The sequence below is a fragment of the Anguilla rostrata genome, chromosome 1 (assembly GCF_018555375.3).
Source record: "Anguilla rostrata isolate EN2019 chromosome 1, ASM1855537v3, whole genome shotgun sequence".
Classification (NCBI taxonomy): Eukaryota; Metazoa; Chordata; class Actinopteri; order Anguilliformes; family Anguillidae; genus Anguilla; species Anguilla rostrata.
Window position 1 is genome coordinate 18,411,934 of NC_057933.1, and position 20,178 is coordinate 18,432,111.

The 20,178-nt window shown below is 40.6% G+C and overlaps 2 protein-coding genes across 10 annotated transcripts in view; one reads left to right on the forward strand and one right to left on the reverse strand.

The window, feature by feature from the left end:
* The window catches only part of LOC135250654 (regulator of G-protein signaling 6), a 101,071-nt gene extending 95,608 nt beyond the window's left edge, over positions 1-5,463 (forward strand). For 3 of the 5 annotated variants that reach the window (XM_064327185.1, XM_064327192.1, XM_064327219.1), the window contains 3 exons: positions 282-371; positions 1,186-1,242; positions 2,618-5,463. In XM_064327185.1, the coding sequence (XP_064183255.1) occupies positions 282-371; positions 1,186-1,242; positions 2,618-2,668 (198 nt within the window). In that variant the 3' untranslated portion in view covers positions 2,669-5,463. The remainder of the gene's footprint in view (positions 1-281; positions 372-1,185; positions 1,243-2,617) is intronic. The other 2 variants (XM_064327200.1, XM_064327209.1) reach the window with 2 other exon arrangements.
* A 258-nt stretch (positions 5,464-5,721) lies between these two features.
* LOC135250674 (zinc finger protein DPF3-like) overlaps positions 5,722-20,178 on the reverse strand; it is a 49,646-nt gene continuing 35,189 nt past the window's right edge. For 3 of the 5 annotated variants that reach the window (XR_010328984.1, XR_010328983.1, XM_064327259.1), the window contains one exon: positions 13,568-19,690. Coding sequence is in view for 3 of the 5 variants with exons in the window: in XM_064327259.1 (XP_064183329.1) it covers positions 19,662-19,690 (29 nt within the window). In the remaining 2 variants the exon portion in view is untranslated. Of the gene's footprint in view, positions 10,283-10,443; positions 10,526-10,790; positions 10,904-13,567; positions 19,691-20,178 lie in introns of those variants that run through there. The other 2 variants (XM_064327241.1, XM_064327230.1) reach the window with 1 other exon arrangement.

The window sequence follows — 20,178 nt, forward strand, 5'->3', positions numbered from 1 at the left end:
ACTATCATGATTTTTTTTCTATTTTGGTGTTTGGACTTTGGAACAAATTATACTGTTCCAAGCTTCATCTCTAACTGCAACCAGCACTAATAATTTTGTTTCACAGTGAATTTAGCTACTTAACCTTTCAAGGTGATTTAAAAAATTGGTTGCAGCCTTTTTTTCAATTATCAAAAAAAAAAAAAAATGAATAGCGCACGCAATCGCAAATCATCAGAACCTCACACGTATGCAGTTGCGCACGCGAACAAACGCTCCCACCCCTGCGGTTTCTCTTTTAGGAGCACATCTTCAAGCTGATGAAGAGCGACAGCTATGCTCGATTTCTGCGCTCCAATGCCTATCAGGACCTCCTGCTGGCCAGAAAGAAGGTGGGCTCCTGTGACTTCCAGCCGCAGTAATCTCCCCATGGAGACGGTTGAGTGAGGGCCGCTATTTGGGCCTGCTGAAGCTCATATGTGTCATCATAGTGTGTCCTTGATGAATTCCTTGAGCACAACTGCTGGTGGCTTGTGTTTTTGTCTGAACTAGGACAATAGAAAGGAAATGCATTTCCCTGGTGCAGTATTGCTAGCTGTTATGAGCAAAGAAACTATATCTTTGGTTTCTTGCCGGGTAACACACCCTCAAGCTACATACAGGACTCATAACCAAACCACCAGGATGAATTATTTTATCTTCATTCCAAAACAATCTTGGTCCGTTTAAGCCTGCAACAGTGATACTAACATTAATGTGAATTGTGAGATCAAACTTGTATACTTTAACTTCCTATGGTTTGTATGTTCTTTGGGCTAAATACCCAATTTCCCTGTTAAATACGTCAGAGAAGGACAAACCAACAGAAACCTCACCATCTGTTACATGACTGCATATTAACATGATCATATAACATCATATTACATCATATATTAATACTACTATATTAACCCTGATAGCCATGTGCACAGTGTTCTGCAGTATGTCCATTATTCTTATTAATGATGTCCTTACTTACTAACTGCTATGGCTGGCTTGAGAGCCCTCTGCTGGTGCATGTAGCCACTGCAGGCTACCTTTTTCTCACCGTTAGCCGCTGCGCTAGGCCGCACGTCCAAGCTGACTTACGCTTTGCTTTGTTTGTTCCTCCTCTAACCTCCACCGCCTCCATTTCCCCCTCTTGCCGCACTGCTTTGCCCCTTCCAGCAGCCTGAGAGTGAGCAGGGGCGCCGCACCTCCCTGGAGAAGTTCACGCGCAGTGTGGTGAGTATGGAGCCAAGAGTACTGCAGCCAAGGCCCCAGCTGCACCGCTCTCAGCATGCTTCCGTGTGCTCTGAATGGGGGATACTTCAACAAACAAACTAATTACACTCCAGTAAAACCCCAGTGATGCTGTCCGTTTGGGTCCTAAAAGCCCATCAGCCTTATTAATGTACTCATCAGCTTTTTAAAGGTTTTGCACAGGTGTACCTGAAGAGTAATGAGATATTAGAAAAATGGACAAAGCTGTCCCCGTGTCTGAAACTAAAAACCAAGATATCACCTTTCCCTAATTGACCCAGACCTTAATCTTTTGCTATGAAATGTTGTAAACCTTTGCAACTTCCTTCTTGGTCACTGAAAATGTTTAATATGGATGATGGAAATGTTTATTTATCTCCACTGGTTTTATAATGCTGTTATGTTAGCTGTATTGCCACACTCCAAGATATATTACACCCAGTTTGTAGCCTATGTAATACCATCGTGTTAACATGAACATCTGTGAAGTCCCCTGAACTACAGCAACATTAATATTCAAAGATTTGTCTTTAATATGCATGAAGTGCTATAGACATGGTTCCAGGGGGGTTAAATGACTATTAGTGAAGGTGCTTACCTCCCTACTCTCTCTCTCTCCTTTCAGCACAGAGTTTAAAATTCAGTTATTAATTTACTTCAATCAGTTTATGCTTATTCTTAATGCCAGACTCCCACGCTGCCTCCCTATGGAGCACAAGAACATTGTTTTACATGATGGGACACAAAACCAATATATATTCCATGCAAATACCACGCTAGCACTTTAGCTTATGATGCTGTTACAGCTAAATGTTTAATGAATTATTAATAACCCACAAAACACTATTTAAAAAGTGCCAGCTGAAATTTTGTAAATATTAGTAAATGTGTTATTAAGAAGGAGGCCGTGGTGGTCAGATTGAGAGAACTCCACAAATGGCTAAAATATACATTGTTGGGATGTGAGCATATGTGACAGCACATCTTAACATTTTATGAATGTTTCAGTCTGAAACCCAAATATATTATCTAATATTTGTTAAATATTCAATGATGAATGAATATCAGTTATTAATGTAAAAGTGTAAAAAGGGTTCATACAGTATTTGCTCTTCAAATGACTTTTTTTGGTTACATAATGTTCAGAGATATGACATAAGCATATGCCATCTCTCTAAGGTGTTCCTGCTGAATGAAAGACTAGCATTGCAGTTTCACTCTCCATCTGCTCATGCTAAAAGGCTAAACAGAAGCTCTTAGAGCTGTCAGGTGTCTTTCCTGGGCTCTCTTTGTCGTCAGATTTGTACATTGTACAATTGTACATTCCTTTTTTCCCCTCCACTCTCTCGTTTTTCAGGGAAAGTCGCTGACGGGGAAGCGGCTGACAGGCCTCATGCAGTCCTCCTGACAAGGCCTGGGACCGGACTAGCGCGGAGAGCCCAGAGTCGTCACTGTCGCGCGGGGAGAGGGACGCCAGCGAGACTGGAGTTTAAGGGCCTGCGGAGGGGTGCACTGTGACAGTTGAGACAAACCAGACTCCTCCCTCACCACCTCGCACAGTCCCTGCACTTGCAAGATAGCGAGCAATAAGTTGTCAATAAAACGAACAGGACACTGCTGTCTCTGTAATTTATGAACAAAAAAGTGACTTTTGCATTTAAATCTATAAACATATTTAAATCAAAATGACTATAGAACTTGCCTCTAAGATAGTTCATACTACAAGCTAACTGAAGGACATATACATAGATTTTATTTTAGATTCAGAGTAATTGGTTTATCATGAGTTTATCATAACTTCTTTGTAATCTGGCTGCAGGCATTATTGGTTGTTTTATTTGTTTTTTGGAGGCTGCTTCAAATTGACAGTTGGAGGGAGACTCTGAGGAAAAGTCTGTTTGCTTCAGAACATTCCAAGGGCAGAACGCCAAAAGGGCTCGACAGAGATTACAATGTATAGCTGCATGCCACCTAAAATGTGTCTGTCTGTATTCTAGCTAAGACTGTATAGAGTAAACGGAAATCGATATAATCATGTTGTGTGCAATGGTACAAAGACAACAGTGGATGCTGGGTTAATTAATACAAAAGCATGTCAGCAGAAGGTTTTATCCACTATTAAAAAAGAAAAGAAAAAACTAAACATAATACCCTGCACTGTTGTATCCAACAGAAAATCAAGCTGTAGTGTACTACGAAGTATGCAGGAATGAGGGATATTTTCTTCTAACATCCAACATGGAGCTTGTAAGCTAATGTCATTTTATAAGGACATTAATTGACGATGTACAAAAGTAACATATCCATGGAGGTGAACTGATGATGTCAGAGCTGATGAAACTTGACGCCCAACAAAAGTGTTCCACACCAAAGCAAGGTGGTATTTCAGTGATTGCTTGCCATGCCAGCCAGGATTCATAAGGGATCGTGTCAAATTGGTGTCATCGTCTTGAGTGTCATCTTGTCTTTAGATTCGACTGTTTGTCACAGGATTACAGAATTATGATTTTGAGGTCGATTAGCTTATCTCAAAAAGCAGTGGGGAAAAAAATCTGTGTAGCTGGCAATCTGAGGCATTCGATGAAATATACCAGTCTGTATATAACACCCCAGTAGGAATATTAGCAATACAGAGGCAGGAATCTTGCTGAACTGCATCATCACTGAACAAAGTAGTTTATTGAAGTTCAAAGTGATTTGTGCTGCACCCACACTAAAGTGAAAAAGTATCTTGCCAATGTGGAAAGTCTGTTTGTTCATGCTGTGATCCAGATCCAAGTTCATACCCAGCAGTAAAGCATATCCAATATGTAAAAAAAAAAAAAAAAAAGATTGTTTAGCTGCGTTCAACTATGAATGCTTTATGATCCAGCCCGGAAAAGCGGGGCCTCGGTCGACTGCTGTTTAGAAAACAGAAGAGTTACTGCGTCGTCTGTGCTTTAATTTTAAAACTGTTAACACAAGCTGAATGTACCGGCCGATTCCACAGGTTTTAAACCCTATAAGGACGCTGACGCTGTGCGATCCAGAGACAAATGTCCTGGGACTGGAGTGCGTGCCCATAGCCTTTTCCTGGCACTTCTGGTGCCGTGGGACTCACTGTCTGCTGTTGCACTGTATGTTGCATGAGAGAAATGTTCTGAGAGGTAGGCATTATGTACTTTTACACAACACAACAAATGTACCAAAATCTGTGCGGTTTGAGAGTCGGACATGTGTACAGCTTTTGAGTGTCCATTCACCGAATGGACAGTCCCTGTATTTGTGCATGCTAGTTGACAAAGAACTTGCTGTTACGCTAGAGTCTGGTACAGGTAACGGGGCCCCCAGGCCTCTGAGAAAGAAGAGTGATGCACGAGACAGCCCAGCCCAACCTTTTTTTTTTCCAAAGACAACCAAGCTGTCAGCATTGCATTGCCCCAGCACATCACCTGCCACCCGCCGAGTCAGTTTCTCTGGATTCAAAACCGTAGACTGTGGAGCTGCAGCTGGATGCATGGACAGATATTTCATATCAATCCACTTATTGGACTGGAACGTTCCATCCTCATTCCTCCTAATTGGACTGGGAGTTCATACCCGGGTGAAGAGGATATAAATATCAGAGGGCCAATATATAATACCCTCATATGAACACAACTACTCCCCTCCCCGAACAGCATGCACCAGCTTATCCTTTACACAAGGCCCAAAATGACTAAGGGCAGCTTCCATAAACTACAGCTCCCTCTAGTGGACAGCCTTGGGAGGAAGGACGTCGCCAGCATAACCACTGCCAGAGACCATTCAGAATTATACTGACTGTGACTGGAGGACTGCTTTGGTGACTTTTGTTTTTAAAATCTTTTTTATTTTTATGGTTCAACTGCACTGTACAGATTCATATTGTAATTCTAATTATCATCAGCTGCTGTTGACCTCCTGGTCATGAGATAGATATGCTTAATTTATTCATACAGACTCCAGTTAAATGTAATATTTCCAACAAATGTACAGTAAAACTGCATATAGAAAGTGTGCTGTATAAATTCAACACATAAAAGCACAAAAACTGGTATGGGCACACAACTATGCATGTGATATTTCTGGGCGATTCCTGCTTTTAGTTACTCAATCAAAAAGATGACTATTCGTGGGTTAAAAGACCCAAGAGCCTGATATCTTGTAGCCACCAAATAAACTTTTGGACTTATGTCTACCTGACTGAATTTCCCTCTCTGTTTTTATTTCCTCAATCACTAATGCATTTTGATCAAAATGAATGAAAACAGACCATTAAAATTATGTGCAATTTGTTTTTTCCACTGGGTTGGGTGCTCTTTATGTTATTGATTTTCCCAACACAACTAATAATGTGCTTTATGAAATACTGTAATCGTCTTCCACCTAGTGGCCACTGTGAGAACTACAGGAATAGAATTATTTAAATATAAATTGTGGTAGGACAATAAGACACAAAAGGTCAGTGAAACTTTTATTGCATACTGCAGATGAAGTGGTAGGACCATCAAAAAAGCTTTTCAAATATAAAAACTAAGTGTAACAAAGAAAAATCCATTATATGTATGACTATATTTCACCACACCCTAACCCTTTGAAAGTACATCAAGAGCAATAGTTATTGTCAGCAAACTATAGGATGTGCACTCTGTTGACAGGTGAAAGCAGTATGTTCATTCTGTAAAATTCTTTGCATGTTATTCTATTGTAAAATATTTACCCTCTAAAACAATACTATCACTTTTCTCTACATTATAGTACAAGTTTGGGAATGGAAGCTCACACTTATCAGGACTGAGGGTTTCAGTGTGAAATTGCCTTTCACCAAATACCATCACTTCTGGGTTGGTGTTCTGGGGTTGAAGAAAAGTTGTGATAACCATATCTTCTATCTGAATAACAGTAGTTGTAAGGGTTCACTTGGCTATGATTCCAGAAGTCTTTTACGCCATTGTATGGCCATGGAAAATAATTTCTTTGGAAAATCTGCTAAAAGCTTCTGCTAAATACCTGAAAACGTGCATGTAATATAATTGTAACCTATATACATATGTGGATTGCAATATAATAATGTTACTGATCTAGTATGTCCCTAACCTGAATGTATTTATGCATGGGAATAGATTGGTGGAAGCTGGCCCAGGCATTCTGAAAAATAGAAATATAGAAATATTGGCACTTGATCTTAAATCTACATAAAATTAGATTAGGGATCCTATATCCAGGTCTGATTTTATTTTTAAATGTTCTGTAAAATACTAAAACAATGTTGGATCCCAATGAAAGGGTTATTTATGCATTTAAATATATGCATTTAACTTACATTCACTATTTACCATCAGATATTTTCACCCAGCTTTGTGTCGACTTTTATTAATATTTTTTTAAATTCTGCTTCTTCAAACATGAGAATGGTTTGCCTCTAGCTAGTTTTATAAAATAACAGTAACAGTTATAATGTTGTTATATTATTTAAAATGAACTTCACCTATGGAGTACAGCTGATTATTATTCTTTCTTTGTATTTATATTTTCTCCAAAATGACTATGGTAGTCCCTTTCTTCCCATACAGACCACTGCTGATGGAATTCTGAAGCTGCTTTCTGGTGCCAGAGTAATCCTTCATGAGCTGACAGAGAATAGGGGGTCAAAGGTCATAGAGAGGTTAACAGAGAATATGGTATAAACCAAGGCTGAGAGAAGCTGTGAGGTTCACCCTTGACCTCTTCCACTTGGGTATACAGATAGCCCTCAGAGCGTCCCTTTTGCTTTCTGCTGACCTGCTCGAACTGTAGCTGAATCCCTCCATCAACATTGCATTACAAAGGAGGGTCCTGATTAAGCTTTTGTTAAAAAATTGTTGTAATAAATAATTAAAGTCTTTAGTCCATGGATTATGGCATTAGACATTCTTGAAAAATTAGTGAGGGGGGTGGGGTGGTGGGGTGTGGGACAAAAACGGAAACGGCCACTGAAAATAGAGCCTTCCATTCATTATTCAGACAAGCAGAACAAACAGAAATGAGAGAATGACCAGATGGAAAATGCTCATGTAATAAGTCAGAGAAAAACGGAAAGTATGAAAGTAGGGCTAGGATGTTACAGGCAATGTGTTAGAACTTGATTGGTGTGTTGGTTTCATAACAGTGCGAGACCTTGTTTCTAGACACTACCGAGAACAGAAATTGCATAGCAGATTTTCAACAGTAACAAGGTATACTGCACCTTAAAAGGTGCTTTTACATTGATAAACACTTCTACTCAAATATTATCCAAAACAATATATTTTTTAAACAAAGGAAAATCTTAAAAGATCCATGATGCAAATACACCATAAACACATATTTGAGCTCAGGGGGTGGTAGTTCAATGAAAGGGGAAACAGCCCTGAATAACCGAATATATCTACCACATGACTCATCTATTTCATGATTGTCTGAGGAAGACAAATATAAAAGTAACCATACATGAATGTATATCCCCTTCCAGTTATGTTGCCACACTTCAAACAATTCCGTTATGCTGCATTAAATATTATAAAAACCGTTACAGAAAAGGAGAGAAACTTTTGGTGTTACAACACATTTCACCAAGTATTAGTTTATATTAAAAACTTGACTGTAAACAAAGATCCTAAAAATACAATGGCTCCAATCTACTATGAAATATATATCACACCCAAACCAGAATGTTGCACAACTTAAATACAACAAAATATAAAAAGCAACTAAAATATATATAAAACAAAGTTTTAGAAAACACAGTACCTAAATTGGTACTACACACCAAAAAAAAAGGTTTGTTAATTATCATGGTGTATGTATATATGAAATTTTACTATAATGGTTCATTTGATGACACCTGATCAGATAGCTGTGTGGAATGCATGATTTCTAGCAGTCCTACTGGATTAGTGTTACTATAAGGTGGAAATATTTGGACTACACAGTTGTGTTCACAAGTGATCAGTTTATAAGTGTTCCAAAGCAGACAAGCCTGTGTCCCACCCACACGCCACTGTGCTAAGGATTTATCTCACTGTCTCCCATATAAATACAAACCCATAAACAGAAGAGAAGAGCTTAGTGTCCTGTTCTTATGCTGCCCCGACTAATAATATTCTGGATGTATGTATTTTACTTTTACCAAAAATACAAATTTTAATTTAGCATGAAGATCTCACTAAGAATCTGTAAAAACGAAATGGTAAATGGTAAAAAAGAGTACAATTAAGTACAAAAGTAAAAATAAAAAATAATTTTGGAGAATACAAAAACCAAAGCTTGCTGTTTCTAATGGAGAGCTAAGCAAACCAGAGCCTTTTAATAATTTGAGTTTGTTAGATCATTTGATCGACCCCATACAGACAAATTTACTCTGGTATGTTTCTTAACTGAAAATCAAATATGCTTTCCAATAAAACTCAATAATCACAGTGATTTCAGGCTGGCATTGTCATCTGTGTTTTTCCACATGCTGCACAGAATGTAAAAGTCAAAAAGGACATTTTGGTTTTTCACGTTATTGCTAGAACTTGAAAGCCTGTCAGATGCTATCGCACTGAATAGCACGGAGCTGTCTCAGCTTTGCTCTTTGGAATACAGGCAGTACATTTTATGTCTCTTTAGAATTCTCTGTACACCAGCTTTGCAGTGATAGTTTCAGAATTTGCCTCCAAAGACAGTAGCTGTACACAATGACACCTCTGCTACCTAAACTGCCCAGTTCTTGAATTCCACTGAGGTCAATTCACAAAAAACCTTATGTGTGAATTCTAATATGGTTCTTTTAGCAAGACACGGAAGGGCAACATAAGAATTCTAGGGACTGCGAAGGCGTGGAAAAATTATTTGAAGTGGTTGGAAAAGTATCTATATTTAACTGGCATAAAACATGGCAATTATAGTAGTAACATTAACACAGAGTTATTACTTAGTCTTAGCCTTGGCTTTTCAAGGAAATGAATAGTTTAAGGTATCAGCATGGCATCTGCTTCAAATTCCCTTTTCGTGTTAAATATGAATACAAATTTGTAAAAATGATATTTATTCTGAATATAAAATCATGTTTGTTAGAAAACAGCCTTACATAATCCTCACTATAATGGGAGCAAAATCACTGGTTTTAACTCCAAACAATAAATCTAGTTTATTCTTTGTTCTTAGAGAGCACGCCTCTCTACTAGCATTACATCACTTGCACACCTCACTAGATCACGCCATTAATTACGTTTTAATTTAGTACATAAATCAGAACATCTGAAGATTTTCTGCATTTTGAAGCATTCCAGCCATGTGAAGTCTCGCCTTCTCACAAAGCTTCTCTAACACTGTATCACAGTGACACTTTAGTGACAATGCTAAAGATGTATGGAGGTTATGTGGCAGTGAAGACGTTTCTACTTTGTGTTTGGAGAATTTTTTACATGTGCATAGCATTGCTTTTATGATTTCTCCTACACTCAAATTCAACATGCAGATAATTGTGACTGCACTCTACATTTCTTTGGATTCAGTGGCTAATGAATGAAATGTGAGGTAGAGCATTACTGCTATATCTAATAAATTATGGAATGACCTATAATGAGAGATTATACAGAATGACGATGCTTCACCAAGTTTTTGCAGCTATAGTTATCTTTGCCTTACCGACTAATAAAAGTGGCGACCGTATTTTGTAACAGTATTTTTTCGGTGCATTAAGGTTCGAATGAAAGAAGATACCACAATGTGTCACACTGTGCCCACACAGTGAATGGGTGGTGTATTTGTCAGAAGGAATTTACCAGTGCGTGTTTTGATAGGAATGTTGCTGTGATGGGTGTCCTGTGTGTGTACGTGCGCGTGTGCTTGTGCATACTGTATATGTGTGTGTGTGTGTGTGTGTGAGTGTCTGTGTTCCAGTAGGAATGTGGTTGTGTTGACGTTGGGTAGATGCTGGGTGTCTCTTCCCTCTATTGCTCAGTAAAGGCTGAGGCCTTGTCCTTCAAGAGTTCCAGACACAGATGACAACTCCAGCTCCCTGAGGATAGAGAGACAGAAAGAGAGAGATTTTCTAACATCTGTCATAATGACGGTGCTTCCCTGTAATAACACTGAACTGAATATAGGAGGTGAGAACAGCTTGCTAATAATTTATCTTTATTAAGATTATTTTGGGGTTTTTATGTAGGTTGTGCATACCTTCAGGAGGCTGAGTCATGGGAGGTTTCAGGCAGTACATGTGGTATCCCCGATCACAGTCATCACAAAACAAGAGCTGGTCCTGTTAAGGAGGAGACAAGATTGACTGGACAGAAGAGGGAAACAGAGCAGCAGAGGCTGTATTTGCATAACCAATACAAGACTTTAGCTCAGTGAGCCACTCATTGCAATATTATTGGTTGGAGAGACCTCATTTTCCCATGGGGAGACATAGCAGATAAAGTGTGGCGAGCAGCTGTAATGTGATTGGCTTAAATCTCTGCCCATCTCCTGACATAGAAAGCGGGCGTGCTGTGTGTTCGTGTGTAATGAGGGGAGGGTCTTACATCATTCTCCGAGGTGCCGCACAAGCTGCAGGACTTGCACTCGATGCACTGCCACTGGTAGGTGTGCACCGCCTGCATCATGTTGTCTGTGAACTGCAGGCAAGTGGGATGGCCTAGGAGGAGGAGGAGGAGGAGGAGGAGCAGGAGGAAGAGCAAGAAGATCACAGTCTGAAATGAACAGATGTGGCGCTGAGAGATCTGCCTCACTACATTACATTAGAGGCATTTAGCAGACGCTCTTATCCAGAGCGACTTACACAACTTTTTTTACATAGCATCTTACATTGTATCCATTTATACAGCTGGATATATACTGAAGCAATGCAGGTAAAATACCTTGCTCAAGGGTACAACGGCAGTGTCCTTACCCGGGAATCAAACCTGCGACCTTTCGGTTACAAGCCCAGTTCCTTACCCACTGTGCTACACTCCGTCCATACACTACTAAGTAGTTTGGGCTTAACTGCATACAGTATAGCGGGTTTGGTAGAAACCAGTCAATCAGTTGTACCAGTGTTTTAAAAGTTTCAAGGGCACATACTTTTGAGGCTGCTCAGTGTGTACTCACATGTAAGAGTGCAGTGCCCTGGTGGCCTTTTCATTTTTGAAGCCACACAGGATTCGCAGGCTTTCTTTTCTTTCCTTGCACTGTCAGCCTGCGATTGGCCTGCTAAACCAGTTAAGTCTGCAGACTTCAGTGCCAGAAGGCTTGGCAGGAGGCAAGTGTTAGCATGCTCCATTTTCAGATGTAATATGAAGATGGTGTAATGAAACCGATCCAGGGATACTGTACTTCTATTATTGCACCACATTCCAAGCTCATTATCAGTGCCCAGCCCCACTGAAAAACATCAGTTTGGAATCATAAACAGTCCAAAATGCTCAATGCAATATTTCTGTCACACGGTTGCTTCAAAGCTCATTTTTCAGTTTTCAGCTCTATGTAGAAATGGTAAATGCACTCACCTGGCTCTGAGCGTACATTACTGAGTGGCGCAGAGCTGCTACAGATGTTTCCAGTGTATAAAATGGTCATAACTTAATCTGGTTAAATTAAGATTTCCAGGGTGCAGAGCGCATATGTCAGATCTGTATGTGTGTGTGTGTGTGTGTGTGTGTGTGTGTCTGTTTTTGCGTTCAGCTATGAGGCATACGATAGCTGATGACATGATGTGAGTCTTTTGCACAAGTCAAAGTCCAGCTCTCTTCTTAACAATGTCTTTTATGGGTCCACACAGAGAATACTCTGCCTGCAAGTCTATCACATCTGTCCAGCCATAAACCAATCATTTAATTTCTCAGTTAAGCAAGGGATGCAGCAGCTTTGAATATCGACACAACCACACAGAAAGACTGACTCCGTGTTGTGAAATGGAGAGACCAAGATTCTGCTTCCGTTCCCAGCATGCGCCATTCGCTAATTGTTCAGGAAGTGAAGGAAACAAGGCTAAAAATTGCCTTGTAATTAGTGTTATCTGAGAGATCCAGGCACACTGTGGCCGCCTCTGATGAGCTCAGGGAACTGGAAGCATTTCTCAGGATGCCGTGCAACCATGAGCTGCGTTAGAACAGGAGCGTGCTGCATTGTGCTCAGAAACGCTTCACAATGTAATAATGACCTGAGGCCTCTGAACTACACCCAGCAGACTTATCTATGTCCATGCATGGAGATGCATGTCTTTACAACTTTACAACAGCAAAGAGCAACTCCTTTATGTATTTTTCCATTTGACTTTATAATGCATGCAAGTCATGCGTCGACAGCAAGGTCAAAATCATGGTCACATAGAAAGCACAATTTGGTCACAATACACATAAATGTGGACATGTAGACATTCCACTACTTTGTATGAGCTACTAATGCATGTCCCAGGAATGCGGAATATCCAAAATGTCAAAATGGTGAAACTAAATGAAAATGAAAGCGAATCAAATACAAGGTACAGTGAATTACACTAGCATTTACAAACACATCAACTTGAGTCCTAAACTGTTAGAAATCCACCATAAGTCTAGTTACCAAATATAGACAAAGGCTCTGTAGTGAAGTATAATCAAGACATTGTATGTTCATAACTACCATGAAGCTGTTCCATGATATCATTATGCCCATTCATACCTATGCAAACAAATGATATGCAAACACTGGTAAATGTGTCAGTGAGATAACTAACAGTCTGCTGTACATAACAGTACAAGCCTGCCTAGTGCTGATATGGAAATGCAGGGATTCGTGTGACAGGTTTTGATGGCAGTTAACGAACTACGATAAATGACAGTGATATGGTTACAGTACTTCTGTTGTAGTGGTTATATACAGCAACTGTAATTATTGAACTACATGAGGCCCAAGATCAACTAACTGCTTATGCAATCTTTCCGGTATGAGTTCAGTTAAAAGGGTTTTGAGTCAGAGGTAAGAGCTAGAGTAGACATTCTTTAAGGGGTGGGATTAAAAATAACGAAACCATTTGAACATCCCTTTCGCTCATGTTATCATTAGCATTTAGAAACATTATATGAACACAAACCTTAAATATAAACTCATATTTAGTTTTTCCTTCTGGTTCTAGCCTTTGTTTTCTTCTTTATATTTTAACAATGCACCAGTATGAAGACATACCCCTATGTTTTAGAGTTAATGTAGCTTCTAATTGGACCTCTTCAGCCTGGTCACGGTTTAGACTCCGGTCATGGTCTCCAGGTGCATCTGGTTGACCACTCACGCTCACTTGCACACCACTGACCCATTAAAACACCAATAATCCAGGCAAGAATAGGAGTCTCATTCTTTATTTCCTTCTGGAACAATAAAAATAGTTTCACTAACAAAGACTTTTTACCATTTTGGTTATTTACAATTGAAAATAAAATCAGTTTACAACAGTCATTCTGAACTCAAGTCAGCTCCACTACAACTTGGAGCGGAACCACTGAGATGCAGCTTTCATTGACTCCTTTAAGAGGTATAAGGACTGTACAAGACTTCAGTGAAAACCATCTGCTACCTTTAACACAGACTCCGTGGCCTCATTCAGTGAGGACAACTGTTGCTCACAAGTGCGCTAAACCCATTTGTTTGAGGTTCATTGACATTGCTAAGAACTCACAAGTAACAAGCAAACATGGAGTTCCCGAGGCTGCTACTGAAGTTTCTCCATGTGTGGTTAAATATTTGTGGGGTTCTAGCAAATAAACACAATTTGCATCTGTGGAGGCTGGGATTACCCCATTTTCTTCTCAGCCAACAGGAGTGGCTGAAACACTGAACAAGTTCCTGAGGAAACTCAGGGAACAAGAGAATAAGAAACTTGGACTTGAGTTCAGTGAGGAAGGCCATGCAGCGTGTGCTTCATTGGTGTATTTGAGTAAACAGTCTCTGACAGCTTTTTATGTGTGTATATGTTTGTGTGTGTGTGTGTGTGTGTGTGTGTGTGTTTGTGGCAGTACCTGTATTTCGATCATCTGCATGGCCTTAACCTTTATCTCTCTGCTTTACACAAGAGCACACACAGTCCAGTGGCTTACATTCTTTACATGCCACATAGATAAATTGACCAACGGTTAAATGCAATTCTGATGACAATTCAACTGGAAAACATACTCGGAAAATGATCAAGTAGTTTAGTGAGTGGTCATTTTCCCCTTGTTTATATCACAACACATGTTACTGTGAACAAAGTAGGGTCATGTCAAGGGCTATCACTGATCTCCCCTCCCCTTCCTTCACCGCCGACAACTTCAGGGCAGTTTACAACGTAGCCTGGTTTTGCTGAAGATAACAGGCCTGATATAAAACCAGACTGGAATATTTCTATGCACACAGACAGCTTTCCAATGCCATGCAAGAGGCCTTGAGCGAGTAATAGTGAGAGAGAGAGAGACACACAGAGAGAGAACAAGCAAACAGCTACACACCTAAAAAGAGGCGAGCATGACCACTTCCTGGTGCGTTTGATGTGAAAAGCAGCCGTGCTGTGCTGTGCTTTAGCTTGGCAGCAGATCAACTCGGCCAAGCGCCACGGTGATGTACAGTCCTGACAATGCCTTGCAGACGTGAAGGCAACGGTTTCCAATGTGGGTTCACAAGTCAGTTCCTGGTGCACGCTTCGACTAACACGAGTTTTACAAACAACACAGTTCACAGGGAAACTCGCACAGTGCCTTGATGATTTTAAAGACAATCACAGAAAGACAGCCCCCTATCAAACTCAAACTGCCACTTTCATTCACCTCTGCCTGACTTCATACATGAGTGATTGGGGATTCCAAATAACAAAGCTGTACAATGACTGGGAATTAATAAATAGGTCTGTTTGTTACTGCCGCTAGTATAACTATATAACTATTTTATTTGCCCTGACAGCAATTATGGAGCTCAGTATAGTCAATGTCCTCTATTGAAGGTGGTCCCCCATCATGGAACCTTGGTCTTTAGCTTACCATGCTAATCAGATCTCTTGTTAGGAAAATGTGGACATCAAGGGGCATTTCAGAGATGCCTCCTTCACATTAGCATTGTGCAAGTGCAAAGGCAGTGGACTGCAGATTTTATTTGGCCCACCGGTACGTCCAATGATTGCCTGGGGCAATCTAATAACAGAGTGAAACTATGGACCTTCCAAAGGGCTAGACTCCTGTTACAAGGCTGCACTCTAACTACGGCTGGGGATTGAATGCTACTGACACAAAAAAATCTGCCAAGTGAATCAACTCCTGCACTGTTGAAGCTCTAGATGAGATGTTCTTAACCTGCTCACAGATACAGAGAACAATTTTCCAGTCCTCAGCACTTCCTATTATTCATCCGTAAACTGTTTTGAGTCACCTTTTGTAATGTACTGCATAAAGGTTGCTGACTTATGCAAAGGTTGTATTACTTTTTTTACGCAATGCTTCCACCACTCAACTCTTACATGTCAGGCTTTTCCCCTTCGTGGCACGTCAAATGGACCATGGCCAAGCTGACTGGAGCACGCAGGCCCCAGGGATGGCTGCTCTGGAACCTGCTGACCTTTTTTCCCAGTGAATTAACAAGAGAACGTATCCTGACAAGCGGGCTGCAGCCTATCGCAATCTTACTGATCTTTTGTGGTGTGCCGTCTCTGCATTTCCCATGACTCTTCAAAGGCCAGATGTCAAACCAAGGTGATGCCGCTGGTTTCATCACCTGTTCCTGCACCGTTTGGCCACAAGCTTGCATGTGTTTAGCTGAAGTGCAGTTGGCGTTCTCCACTGAAAGAAAACTTTGGGCCTTTCCACCAGATTTGTGACCTCTAGCTTACATCAAGACAGAATGTGACATCTGTTACACTTTAGTTAGCTTTTCATAAGACCATCAGCTGAGAAACATCTAGAATCTGTAAGAAACTGCCAACCTTCCTGCACTGGAATCCAACCTAAGTCACAGGGCTCAGTCTTTTCACTATAATTAAAGACAGTACATAGCAAAAGTAAGAATGTAATGTTTCTGATCAAATAAAGACAGCAGTGTAGTATAGTGGTTAAAGAAATGCTCTTGTAAACAATGGGCTTAAACTTAATTTCTCAGCTACCCTTTAACAGGGTACTTACTCTATGCAAATCACTTCAGTGTCTTATAATAGCCAATACAGAATTAACAAATAAAATGAAATATGCTGTTAGTACAGCTACAGATTCACCTCTTTCCTTCACTGTCTGTGGAATACAATCAGAGGAACACAAGTTGAAAGCCTACAGAAGCTTCCCCACAGGACGATACACAATAAGTCTATTACACCAGTCATCTTCCACAAACCAATGATGCATGGATTATTTCTGTCTGAAAATGCAACCTTCTCCCTCACCCACCAGAGACCTCAGAGCATACTGAATCTTAATTAGACAGGACACCATGTGACCTGTTTTAGGACAGAACAAAATAATCAATTTATTTCAAGTCAAGAAATTGGGATTTACTGGGGTGAGGAATGCGATATCAGAAATTCCATGCCTCAGCTTGATGCCAAAAGAACTGTCCTGTTTATGCTAGGCCATTTACTTTCAATGAGCTGATATTTTACAGAGCTGAGAACCCAGGGAAACTACACTTTACTGATCCTGAGAAAACCCAAAACCAACATGGACAGATAAGACTGCAGCAAATAAAGGTATTATATAAACATACTATGGCTCATGTTGCAATTGCAAGTATGAATGCAAACCTCTCAGTGACACTAAGTCTGTCAGCCTGTGACTCTAAACCAGTAGTGGTCTTAACACAAATGTCCATATGTTTGCTTAATCAGGAAAAACAATACTTATTAGCAGGCGTTTAACAGCTACATTGTAGTCTCATTACAAGTCCATCATTGTATGTGATTAGGATTTCATTCCATGTCATTATTATAAGCACCAAAAAGAATGAAACAGTCCAGTGTTTTGACAGCAGTGGTAACGGATCCTTACAGTGCTGAGTTTCCTCAGTTGATTTGTCTTGCAGTTTGTCCCAATGGTGGCTTTGTTTACAAGCTGTCGTATTTAATCATTCAGATTGCAATATATGCATTTCCTGAGAGGAATACTCCTTGGTATTGAAATTATTTTCTTTTGCATTCACTCTCAGGGTTTACAATTCGCTGACTTTAATTCATTAAGAACATTATCCATCATATTTTTAAATCTAACAAACTGCCTGCCGCTTTCAAGTGGATGGCATACATCCTTCTCTTTCCCATAATAATGGCTTATTTTAAAGAGGGTTCAAAGGTGAGTAAGCTATGCAACATTGTCAGGACTAGGAGTAAATGTAAAATAGCTAAGGAGAAAGAGAGAAAATCCTCATTCACATAACATTGCAACTGTACCTCTGGTCAGTCTAGCGAGAGACAAAAGGAAGTCCTGATGAAGTCCTATTTTACTTTTGAACACACAAGAAAACACAAGATTGAAACAATACACTGAAATCAAACAGTCCTAATGGGAAACATGTTAAGAGTTTTGGAAGACCCATTTGCTTTTCCTTCTCAAAAGATTTCCTTGTGGGACAACTGATTACATTGAAATTTGAGCATATTTAGATACGGCACAGTTTACAGAACTTCAGTAAGTCCAAAATGCCTGAGCATCTACTGAGGTCAAGAAACAAAGGAAGGTACTGGAAAAACATAAACGAATGTGAAACAACGTGCTAAACAGAGTCAGCAGATCCAGCCACAAATGTTGTAAGACATCACCAACAAGAAAACAACTGTGGATTCTTCAAAAGAGGTCTGGATACATTTCAGAAGGTTCAAGTTCCAGAATACAGGGTGAAAGACAAAGTGGGTTTGATGCTATCTTCCAGAACACTTCAAATTTCTGGTACTTCTATTGCGAGAAGACTTATATGTACCCCCCCTCCCCACGCCCCACCAGCAAAAACAAATATTTCGGCTAAGCATTACCATGTTTCACAGTGGCTTGGCTATTGTCCACATTTACCCGCTCACAGTTATATTAGAAATATGAACTACAACCCCTATGTTTGGAGACAGGAGCCACTTTCAGCAGGTTCCCAGTTCCCTCTCTCCGCCAGTCAGCTCAGTGACACTGCAACTGCACAACTTCGTAAAGGGGAGCAGGGGCAGGTCCGGGTGTCAAGGCTTGACTTCTTGTCCAAGTCAAGGCCGAGCTCAGCGCCAAACCTTTTGACTCTGATATGTCAGAGAAGATGGTGCGGGCCCAGAGGAATGGGTGACAGCATACAATGCTGGGGGCACACGGTCAGGCAGTGACATTTACGAACCACGTCCTGAGCTGTAACCTTTCCTGATCAGGGGGCAGCCTAAGCAAACTGCCGGCATTTATACTGTGCAGTGTCGGTTTGCATTTCCCATCTAGTTGGCATTTTCAATTCGGATGAGACAGGGTGACATACTGTCTCAGTGGATTTTTTTTTTTGTAACTCTGAGCTGGTCCATTGCTTGCCTTAAGGAACCGGAGATTGGCTCCACTTCTCAGAACTGCCTTAAATAAGCCATTACTGGGAATCCTCACAGATTTTCAAAGCAAAGTTATTTCTCAAAGCTCCTTCCCTCTCTTCTGAGAAGCTTCCGCTCACTGACACAATTCTACAAGCATGCCGTCCCTCTCTCCCCTGACATCGCCTTCTTTCCTCCTGGAAAAAAAATATTCTGGTAAGAATTTATGAGCAGGCCGATTCTCTGGAGGCGATGGCAAAAAGTCAAGCAGTTCGCAAGAGGAGATCACAATATCGCATGGAATCTTCCACTTCTACCCCCTTTAAACTGAGTTTTTAGAGCAGTTGTCAGACAAAGGTTTGCTTCTCTTGCATAATGCTGGACAAAACGTCTTCTGACTGGCTGTGTTATTATTCTGTGTAGCAAATAAGGATGTGGGCAAACAATGCAGATGCCTACTGATGTTCTTACTATGGCCAGTGATGTTACAAAATGCTCTTTAGTGCCTCTTATTTTGACTTAAAACTTTTTACAGAGGATGTCGAGACCAGATAACTGAAACAACCAAAAGTAAAAGTGTTTCAAACTGGGCTGTGGGCAATGGTGCCTGAAACATGTTAAGATTTATTTTCATAATTTCTCTTTCTTTTTGTCATAATTGCTTTTGTCATCTTCAAAGTTCGAGTCCCAGCTCAGCCTGGGAGGGGGAGGGGGTATTCTTCTTCTAAATTCCAGGGTGTCTGGGACTTTATTGCACGTGCTCGGGACAGCGTCTATCTGTCTGTCTGCCTGCCTGTCTGTCTGCATATCTGCAGGGGCAGAGCAAGACAGTGGGAGAGCTGGTCAGTGCTGGGGTTCCTGTGGTCCATGGAAGGGGGTGTGGGGGTGCGAGGGGGCCAGGGAGTGGAGGCTGTGGCTGATTCCTGTTGACTGCTGTCCTGTTGGCTGATCACTCAGGATCCGCTTGACTCAGCGTTCCTGGGAAGGGAATGGGCAGGACTTGTCTTTGAATGGGCAACATGACAATGGTAAAACAATTAGAAAAGGTGAGAGAGCAACCAGTCTGGTAAAGTCAAGGGGCAGTTTACACTAGATAAGTGGTAGACTACTGTGTGAAGAGTAGTGCATCTGATCAAACATATGAATAAACTGGTCCCTAAAAGGTCTACAACAGGAAAGTCTTAGTCAAAACTAACCTGTCTTAGTCAAAACTAACCTGTCATGACTAAGTAGCCCACATTTCATTAGAGTTTATTATCTTGATATCTTTCATTATCATTATTATCTTGTTATGATAGACATTTGAGATGCACTGTGAGTCTGTGTGACTAACTCTTTGGCAAATAGCAAAACTCCATTCTGTCCTATCAACAATCCCCCGGTCTGCTCTGAATGAGTCAAAGTGGGTTTCAGGTGAACTGGCAGATTTGGGCACCCTTTCGCCAGCTAAATCACCCTTTAATCTG